Source organism: Sporobolomyces salmoneus (genome assembly GCF_050403485.1).
Source record: "Sporobolomyces salmoneus JCM6883 DNA, S_salmoneus_JCM6883_v1_ctg53, whole genome shotgun sequence".
In the NCBI taxonomy this organism is placed as follows: domain Eukaryota; kingdom Fungi; phylum Basidiomycota; class Microbotryomycetes; order Sporidiobolales; family Sporidiobolaceae; genus Sporobolomyces; species Sporobolomyces salmoneus.
In genome coordinates this window covers 101,012-110,382 of record NW_027481110.1, presented here as the reverse complement: position 1 = coordinate 110,382, position 9,371 = coordinate 101,012, and the positions used below count along the sequence as shown (strand labels likewise).

General features: G+C 50.6%; 3 protein-coding genes across 3 annotated transcripts; 2 read left to right on the top strand and 1 right to left on the bottom strand.

Annotated features, from left to right (window-relative positions):
• Positions 1 to 563: 563 nt before the first annotated feature.
• NHX1 (bifunctional K:H/Na:H antiporter NHX1) lies at positions 564 to 3,932 on the bottom strand (the record flags this gene model as incomplete). Its single annotated transcript, XM_076634194.1, has 10 exons — positions 564 to 1,040; positions 1,099 to 2,094; positions 2,171 to 2,373; positions 2,438 to 2,521; positions 2,596 to 2,744; positions 2,830 to 3,036; positions 3,100 to 3,176; positions 3,252 to 3,385; positions 3,454 to 3,550; positions 3,807 to 3,932. The coding sequence occupies 10 exons, from the start codon at positions 3,930 to 3,932 to the stop codon at positions 564 to 566; spliced, it is 2,550 nt and encodes an 849-aa protein (XP_076485862.1).
• A 224-nt stretch (positions 3,933 to 4,156) lies between these two features.
• On the top strand, positions 4,157 to 5,250 carry JCM6883_000754 (uncharacterized protein; the record flags this gene model as incomplete). The annotated part of the gene is made up of 3 exons (XM_076634193.1): positions 4,157 to 4,572; positions 4,638 to 4,821; positions 4,891 to 5,250. 3 exons carry the CDS (start codon positions 4,157 to 4,159, stop codon positions 5,248 to 5,250), a joined length of 960 nt encoding a protein of 319 aa, XP_076485861.1.
• Positions 5,251 to 5,359: 109 nt separating this feature from the next.
• On the top strand, positions 5,360 to 9,308 carry JCM6883_000753 (uncharacterized protein; the record flags this gene model as incomplete). The annotated part of the gene is made up of 8 exons (XM_076634192.1): positions 5,360 to 6,414; positions 6,482 to 6,567; positions 6,631 to 7,340; positions 7,398 to 7,841; positions 7,906 to 8,205; positions 8,278 to 8,442; positions 8,511 to 8,899; positions 8,963 to 9,308. The coding sequence occupies 8 exons, from the start codon at positions 5,360 to 5,362 to the stop codon at positions 9,306 to 9,308; spliced, it is 3,495 nt and encodes a 1,164-aa protein (XP_076485860.1).
• Positions 9,309 to 9,371: the final 63 nt, after the last annotated feature.

The window sequence follows — 9,371 nt, the reverse complement described above, 5'->3', positions numbered from 1 at the left end:
CTGCTCATTTCCATCATCAATTCCGCTGTCTTGCCCAAGTCAAAGTCAGCAATTGTCGAGAGCACCTTCGATCAATCGGCGACGGACCAAGCTGATTGTTCTTCTCTTTCAACTGATCACCGAGGTCCACACGTCTTCTCTCTTTTAACTGATCCTTTATCGAGGTCCACACGAGGAGTAGACGAACAAGAGGGAGGCCAGGGTCGAAGACGCAGTCAAGCTGAAATGTCGAGATTCTTTTTTTCCCTTTTTTCTTCAGCTCGCATGGAGGGACCAGAACCGCCAGTCAAGCTCGTTGATCTCGGCTAGTCGAGTGACTACGATCACCCGACTTGGACACTGACCTGCGCGCGCAAGTTTGAAAGTTTCGAAACTGCGCCCCATGCGCTAAAATCGACCAAGTTTCCCCCTATCCTCTCTCTCTCCTTAGCCCTTCCCTCTGATACATTTCTACATCTGTACATTCCATTCAAATCATATGTATGACACTCCACTCCAAGCGAAATCCCCATCCGGAGTCTATCCATTTTTTCCAGCAGTCACTCTTCTCAACTCTTCTCTTGTCACCGACCCGTACCCGGTCCTCCATTCGGATCAAATTCAAGTAGCCCATTCCCTCCCTGATTACTGATACTCCTCCTCGTTCCCGTCCCAGACGAAGAAGAAAAAGGCAGCACTGGAGTTGCGGTTCCACTTCCTCCTCCCGTCGTCGATCCTCCTCCTGTTCCGGGTGATGAGAGAGGAGAATTCGCGAATGAATTGACTCCTGTTCCAGAAATCGATAAACTGTTTCGATTCCTTGCTGTCGCCATTGAACTGGAAGGTCTTCGTTCAGCCCCTATGGCATGAGAAATATCCTGTGAAGGCATTGGGGAGTTTGGGGAAACGTAAGCTGCTGAGGAAGGGTTGAGATCGAGAACGGTTGAGGAGGAAGAAGTCAGAGAATCTCGACGTTTTGGATGGAGTGGGTGAGATGGTGTGGGAGCTGGAGACGGGGAGGAGGAAGAAAGGGCGGGTGCGACGAGGGAGGAGAGAATATCCTGAGAGAGAGAAGGGCGACTAGCTTGGTGTGTAAAGATAGAAGGGAAGAGAACCTACCCCGAAACTGGGGTTGACTTGATGATGACTCCCTGTACCTAGATACGGTGATCCACTTCCTCCTTCGAAACTATCATCCCCTCCTCCTGCAAGGTCTCCCGACGATCGATCAACCGCAAAACTCGATCTTTTCGCTTGAAGCATTTTCTTTTTCGCCGATTGTTTCCTCGAAGCAACGGCGTTCGAGAAGACTGGAAGGAGGTATCGTTCATCGAGAACGGTGAACCATTGTCCATCTCGCCATACTTTGTCGGATCCTCCTCCTCCTTCGACAGTTTTCGACGATGAGGAAGACGGGGAAGAAGAAGTGAGATCGAGGACGGATTGTGCCGAAGGGAGAATGTCCGGATCGGAATCGGATGAAGATGCTGATAAGTCGGAAGTCGGGGCTGAAACTGAACCGAATCGACCTCCTCCTGAACCGAGCGTTCCTCCCCCTCTTCTCGTCGAACCAAGTCTCAATGTCGACGAACTCCTCAGAGGTAAATCATCCCTATAAGGCGAGTCTCCCGTCGACGAGACACTGTAGACGTCCCCTCCTTCATTCGACCAATCCCTTTCCCTTTCCTTCCTGCCGTGACTCCCATTCTTACTCAAGCTCAAACTCCTCTTCTTCGAATACCTTCTCCCTTCCTCCTCTTCCCCGTTCCCCACAAATTGCCAATGTTCTTCTTCCTCGCTCTCGTCCCCTTCCTCCCCTTCATCGACCCCCGTTCTAATCCCCAAAATTTCGATCATCCTCCCAATAGTTCCCCCAAACACCACTACCGTCAACACGACCGCCACCAACACCGTCGTTCTAAGAGCGACAGCATGATCCCCTTTCATTCCTGCGGCGAGGGCTACTCCGACGGCACCGCGAAGTCCGGCCCAGAATAACATCATTTGATAGGAATGCGGGAGCTCGTCTGTTCGGGAACCGCGCGCTCGGAAATAGATGTTGAGGAGTTTGGAGATGGGGAAAACGGCGCAGTATCGAGCTATACAGACTGCGATCTACATCAACTCGAAAATCTCGTCAGTCTCGAAACGGTTTCTTCCTTCGCAAGAGAGTGAGGGAAGAGGTACTGACTCCGGTGACGATAATAAACATGGGTTTGTACACCAATTCTTCCATCGTGAACAAACTCAGTCCGAGGTAGATGAAGATGAAATTCTCGGACAATTGTGCGAGCGTTCCAAACATGTATCGAGTTGTTCGCTGAGTTCGATGCGACATGTTATGGTAGGCGTAGTGTTTGAGAGTTATACCGCAGAAGAGGAGGGAGACGATACCTACCACGAAGGAGAAACTGTCAGAGGAGAGAAGGAAGGGAAAAGGAGGGAGAAGGGGACTTACCACTCATGGTTAAGGCGTTGGAGAAGAAATAACTCGTATAAGCGATCAACAACACCAAACAAGCTTCAATTTCCGTGAATCTCCCTGTCATACCCACCCACTCCGTGTCAGGATCAGCAAGAGGGAGGAAAGGAGTGAGAGACGGAATAGCTACTTACCTAATTCCGAATGTTTCAACATCAAAGAACAAGCCAATCCGAAAGTAACTCCCAATGCCATCGAGATACAAAAAGTCAACAAGAAGATCCCGACTCCATGGAAGAACGAAAACAACGAGATCTTCTCTCCGTGGAATTGACTCAATGTCCTATTCGCTTACTCGATCTTATTAGCCTTTCTCTTTCTCCTGACAGTGACCCAAGAGGAGACAGACGGGAGAGAGAAGCACGCACTCGAACATGACGATAGCAACTGCATCATTCAGAATACTTTCCCCAAAAATGACCGAATACAATTTCGGATCGACGTGAAGCGCATTGAAAATCGCGAGGATCGTGACGGGGTCGGTAGCGGAAAGGGTGGAACCGAAGAGGAGACATTCGATGATAGTTAAGGAGAGTCCTTCGAGTCCGAGGAGAGAGTAAAGGTAGACGATCACTCTGCGCGCAAGGTTGGGGCGGTCAGAGACGGGAGAAGAGAGGAGAAAGGAGGGGAAGACGCACCCGAGTGCAACGGCGGAAATGAACGTTCCGGCGAAAGCGAAAGTGAGGATTACACCGAAGTTTCGGAAGAAATTTTCCTAGTAAACAGCTCAGCCCCTAGAGTCAGCGCGAGAGCATAGATAGGAACAACCCGAGAAGATGAAACAATTTACTTGTTTGAGTTGATACCCCGAATTGAGGATAATAGGCGGCAGCAGAACGTTCAAAAGAATTGTCGATTTAAACGCAATCATCGATTGTACGACATGCCCCGGTGCCACTCGAACTATCGCTCCCACGCACATCCCTACACTCTCACACTCCTTATCAGCTTCTAGACGGAAGAGAGGAAGATAGGAGCAAGAGAAGACGTACCAGCAAACATTGCGACGAGAGTTTCATGAATTGAACGAATTCGCCGAACTTTGAGGTAGTACGAGACCCAGAACGAGAGGACGAGAAGGAAGAGAACCTGGGGGGGGGATAAAAGGGAGAGGGAGTCAGTGGGAGAGAAGGAAGAGGAGTAGGTGGGGATGTGGAGGAGTGAGAGCTATTCTCCATCTATCCTGAGCTCTTCTCCAGGAGTGACGCCGAGTACAATCCACTGGGACGATCTGCTTCGCCGTTCAAGCACGAGTTTTACGAGGAGAACGAGATAGAGAGGGTTCGTGTTCTCCAACGAAATCCCGATTCCGACCCAATCGAGGGCTGATAGAGAGTGCACTCACGAGTAACAGAGCTCTCGAAGACCATAATTCCTCTACTTCGGGATCTAAAGGCGGGAGAGAGGAAGCAGGTGGTGGAGTCGATGGTGAGATTGGGGGATCAGAGATTCCCCCGTTTGGGTTGTTCATCCTTCCTTCACTATTCTTATCGTTGAGATCGTACTCTAGTTGGCGGTCACGGAAGGTGGGGCTCGAATCGTTTGAGGGAGAGGAAAGTTGATGAAATTCGTCGACTGCTCTCTCTGCTCGACCTCACACCGACAGAGTCACCCAATCTCGAAAGGGGGACTCGCAAGAACAAGATTCATCGATCGGTACAAAGAGTACTGTTACACTCGACTGCTGTACAGTGTATGAAGCGACGTGCCTCATCTCCAGTTCCGACAAGTTCTTCAAGTTATCAACACAAACGATCTCAACAGCCTTTACCACCTCAAGAAAGTTACCATCAAGCAATGTCAAACTCTGGTTATCGAGGACGAGGTAGACCCCGAGGAGGAGGAGCAAGAGGATCTTCTCGAGGAGGGTTCTCTGCTCCTTCTTCTGCTCGTACTCCCCCCGATCTACCGACCGCTCCAGGACCCCTCCATTCAACCGAATACATCCTTCAATCCCTCTACCCTCAATTGACCGGGAATCCAAGGGCGACAGTAGGACAGAAATACGTCGAGAACCCGAAAGGAGTTCTCGCGAATTATCTGAAAGCGTTAGGGGAAGACGTGACGTATCGAACGGAGAAGAAACGAGTGGATGGTGTCAGCGTTTGGAGGTGAATTCCCACTTATTTTCTCTCAGTCGGTGATTTCTCGTTTTACTGACGGGAGAGGGTTTTAGGTCGACGATCGTAGCGGACCCGAGTCCTCCTCCTCCCCAGAGACAGTATGGAGCTCCTTCAATGCCAGGAATCATTGAACCGGTCGTAGGAACAGGAGATTCGAGTATCAGTGCGAAAGATGCAGAAAAACTGGCAGCGTTGGAAGCGTGCGTTAGGCTATCTGCCAGGAACCTTTTTACCTCCGTCAGTCCCTCTCACTCTCTCTTTGTACATGGGGGAAAGGAGCTGATTGAGAGATCGACGATGAATTAGTCGAATTTACCGACTAGAACGAAAGGTCAACATACTCCACTCCATACCGCCTCTCAACCACCTCCTTCCACTTCTGGTTATTCGAACGCGTTCAATTCAGCTTCTTCAGCTTCTTACGGCCAATCTTCGACTCAATTACCGACCCCTTTCCCTCCCCCTGGATCGAACGGAGCAACAACGACGACGACGCATACGATACCACCAGGAGGAGGAAACGATGGGAAAACTGTTACGTTATCGAATGGACAGAGGATCGATTTGGCCGAAGCGAGATTGTTTATGGATTTCTACTGCAAGTTCCCTCTTCCTTCTCTCCTCACGTTCTCCTCGCTGATCCTCTCGAGTAACATCGATAGGTAACAAATTCCAATTCCCGCGACCTGACCTCTCCTACAGCTCTCAACCAACTCGACAACGTGGAGTTTCAACCTGGCGAGCGACCTTGTCGGTTTTGGGATCTCGAATCGGGATGGGAACTTCTCGACGAAAAGATCTCGCGACGAAGATCGCTTACCTCGATACGGCGAACTATTTAACCGAGATGGATCCGGAATTGTGGAATAGTTGGGAGGAGAAGAAGAGGGAGAAGAAGGTTGAAAAGGGAGTTGTTGCCGCGAGTGTCGAGTTTGTCGTCAGGGACGAGGAGATTGAAGTACAGGTTGCCGAGGCGGTCGGAGAAGCTGGAGAGAGTGAGTTGGTCGTGAAGGGGAAGGAAATGAGGAGGAGAGAGGAAGAGAGGGCGAGGAAAGAAAGGGAAAGATATTTGAGGGTGAGAAGGGGTTTGGATCCGATCGCGGATGGAGCCGCTGGTTCAGATGGAGTGAAGGTTGATCAGATGAGTGAGTTGGAAAGGGAAAGGTTCGAAGCGGGGAAACGAGTCGTCGAACAGAAGAAACGGGAATACCTCGACAAGAAATCTCTCGAAATGAGGTCCCGACTTCAATCCTACCAAACCGATGACAAGGTTGAAAAACTTCGAACTCAACGTGCTTCCCTCCCTGTCACTTCTCACGCTTCTTCAGTACTTTCGAAAATCGCAGTCAGTCCAGTCGTCGTTGTTCTCGCGGCAACGGGTTCGGGAAAAACTACTCAAATTCCTCAATTAATTCTCGACGATGCGATCGCGGAAGGGAAAGGAGCCGAATGCAACATCGTTTGTACTCAACCCAGGAGGATCGCCGCGATTAGTGTCGCCGAACGAGTCGCGAAAGAACGTGGTCAAGTATTGGGAGATCAAGTCGGTTATCAAGTCAGGTTCGAATCGAAATTACCGAAGAAGGATGGATCGATCATGTTCTGTACGACTGGATTATTCTTGAGGAGGTTACAATCGGATTTGGACAAGACGGCGGCAGGAGGAGAAGGAATGAAAGAAGGAGATAGTTTCTTGGATGGAGTGACGCACGTCGCGGTCGATGAAGTACACGAACGAGACGTCGATACCGATTTGTTGTTGTTCGTGTTGAGGAGGTTGTTGCACGAAAGGAGAAAGATTGGGAAAAAGGAAATCAAGGTCATTCTCATGTGAGTCGAAACTCTCTTCATCGCTTTTCTTCTCATGCTGATGTCGGAGAGATCCGTCACTCGATAGGTCTGCTACGATCGATCCTACTCTCTTCACGAACTACTTCCAAGATCCCGATAGTGGAATGCTCGCTCCTACAGTCGAAGTTCCCGGTTCGTTTTTTTTGAATCTCTTCTCTAGCTGACTGTCCTGACTCCTTAGTCCGTCACGCGCAGGTCGATCGTTCCCCGTCGAGAAATTCTGGCTCGACGACGTTGTTCAAATGCTTCAAAACGAACGACTCCCACAAAATCGAGGAGGATGGGTTTTCAACGAAAAATCTGTCGTCCCTTACCTTCAACGAGAACTCGTCCCTTCTATCCCCATCGATCATCGTACCGGTAAACCCGTTGGAGAAATCGACGATCTCGACATGCCGTACCCTCTCCTCGCACTCATCATCGCTCACGTTCTCTCGAAATCAAACGAAGGTCACGTCCTCGTCTTCCTCCCCGGTTGGGACGAGATTCAAGCCGTTCGAAACATCCTCCAAGATCGTCAAAGGTATCCCCTCCTCGACCTCGATTTCAACGATTCGAACCGATTCGAACTTCACATTCTTCATTCGACGATCCCGATCGCGGAGCAACAAGCCGTTTTCGAGCCTCCTTCGAACCCGAACGTGAGACGAATCGTTCTTTCGACAAACATTGCCGAAACTTCAGTCACGATCCCGGATGTCGTTTACGTCGTCGATAGTGCGAAATGTAGGGAGAAGAGGTACGATCCCGAAAGGAGGTTATCGCAATTGGTTAGTGCGTGGACCGGGACGAGTAACGTACTACAAAGGGCTGGTCGTGCGGGTCGTCATCGAAAGGGAGAGTATTACGGAATTGTTAGTAACGCGAGGTTCAAGTCGATGGATATTCATCAAACGGTCGAGATGGTTAGTCTCTTCTTTCTCTTCTACTTGAGATCATGACCCTGACCTTCGATGCTATAGCTCCGAACGGATCTCGCCTCGACTGCGATGCACGTCACGGGTCTTCAGCTCCCCGGCTTGTCAGTCTTAGACGTTTTGTCCTCTACGATTCAACCTCCTGAACCTCAACGAGTCCGAGCCGCTCTCGAAACTCTCCTCCACGTGGGAGCAATCGATCCGAACGAACAACTCACTTCTCTTGGTCGAGTCTTGCTCCAACTCCCCGTCGAAGCCGCAATCGGAAAACTCTGTCTCCTCGGTTCCTTCTTCCGTTGTCTCGAACAAACCTTGACCCTCGCCGCGATCTTGACGAATCGAGATCCGTTCTTGAGTCCACCATTGATGAAGGAACAAGCCGATCGAGTCAAGAATTCCTGGGCACCGGCAGACTTTAGGAGTGATCCGTTTGCGATCTTGCAAGCTTACAACGCTTGGTGGGAATTGCAAGGAAAAGGAGATTACCAGGTACGTCGGAGCACTCTTGTGAGTCATCGACTGAACTAACTCAAAATGTGCGTGGTCGACGTAGGCTGCGAACGCATTCGCTCGAGACAATTTCCTTTCGAAACCAACTCTCCTCTTGATCCAGAAGATCAAAGAACACCTCGTTTCTTCCCTCGACCGTGCTGGAGTCCTTCAGATTTCGGGTGGCGGCAACCAGCAACCTCAACCGTTCTTCCGAGGTCGAAGAGGTCAAGTTACGATTCCTGCTCATTTGAACCAAAACGGTCACTCGCTCCCGCTTCTTTCGGCGTTGATCGCTACGGCTGTCGCCCCGAATTTCGCGATCAGGATCAGTGAGAAGACGTTCAGAACGATTCAAGACAAGGTGAGTCGAAGCCAAAAACTTTCTATCTCCCTTGAAGGAGTCTGATCTGTTGTTGGATTGGCCACTTCACAGTCCGCTGCGATCCACCCTTCGTCGGTCAACTCTCGTAAGAATGAAAAGGCTGCGGATGTCCCGATCACCTCTTCGAGACAACTCTACGCGTTTGGAGAGAAGAGCAAGACTGGATCGATGGGAGGAAAAGGAGAAGGACAAACCTTCCTTCGTTCGACGACGAAGGTGAGTGACTTCTGTTCATCACTGCCTTGCTTGGGCTCATCACTTGTTCTCGTCGTGGCTGCGAACAGCTCGATCCCCTAGGTTACATGCTCTTCGGTGCTTACGATCTTCAACCCGTTCGAGACGGACTCGTCTGCGATGGTTGGCTCCCGATCGTCGCTGGAATGGGTGCCGTCGGAGTTCTCGATGATGTCGAACGTCTCAAGGGACTCCTCGATCTATCACTCTTGCGAGTCTTCGAAGGATTGGGAGTTGCGATCTCGAAAGGTCAGGGCAATCGAGGTGGACCGACGAGAGGGGGACATCAACCTCCGCGAGGTCGACAGTTCGACAAGGACGATGAAGACGAGGACGAGGGAGACGAGGATGTCGCTGATAAGGGAGAGACGGAGTTGAGTGGACAAGAAATTAAGGATCTCGACCAATTGACTGGGAATGTCGTCAATTTGCTGAATACGTACGTCTTCTCCTCTTTAGCTCTTCTTACAACGGCGAGCTAAGGTGGTCTCTTGTCGTACAGCTACGCTCAATCCCTCGGAACTTCTTCCTCGCGAGCTTCTTCTCGACCTCAGACTCCCTCTCTTTCGACTGTCCCTCAACCTTTTCCTCCCCTCTCGAACTCAGCTCCAGGATCGCACTACGGTTCTCGAAACCAAACGCCCTATTCGTCCCGACCTGGAAGTTCGATTGGTTACAGTTCAAACGCTCCTCCTACTGGTCCTTCGAACAGTAACTTTGGATCGAACAACAACTCGAGGGGAGGATACGGAGGAGGTGCCGGAAGAGGAGGAGGATTCATTGGGCGAGGAGGAGGAGGAATGGGAGGAAATGGAAACGGAAATGGATCGAACTGGCGCTCGCGTTGATCGTCTAGAGCTTCTTCGTCTTGGTCAGCTACCGGTGCCGCAAGTTGTATTCTCCGCACACAG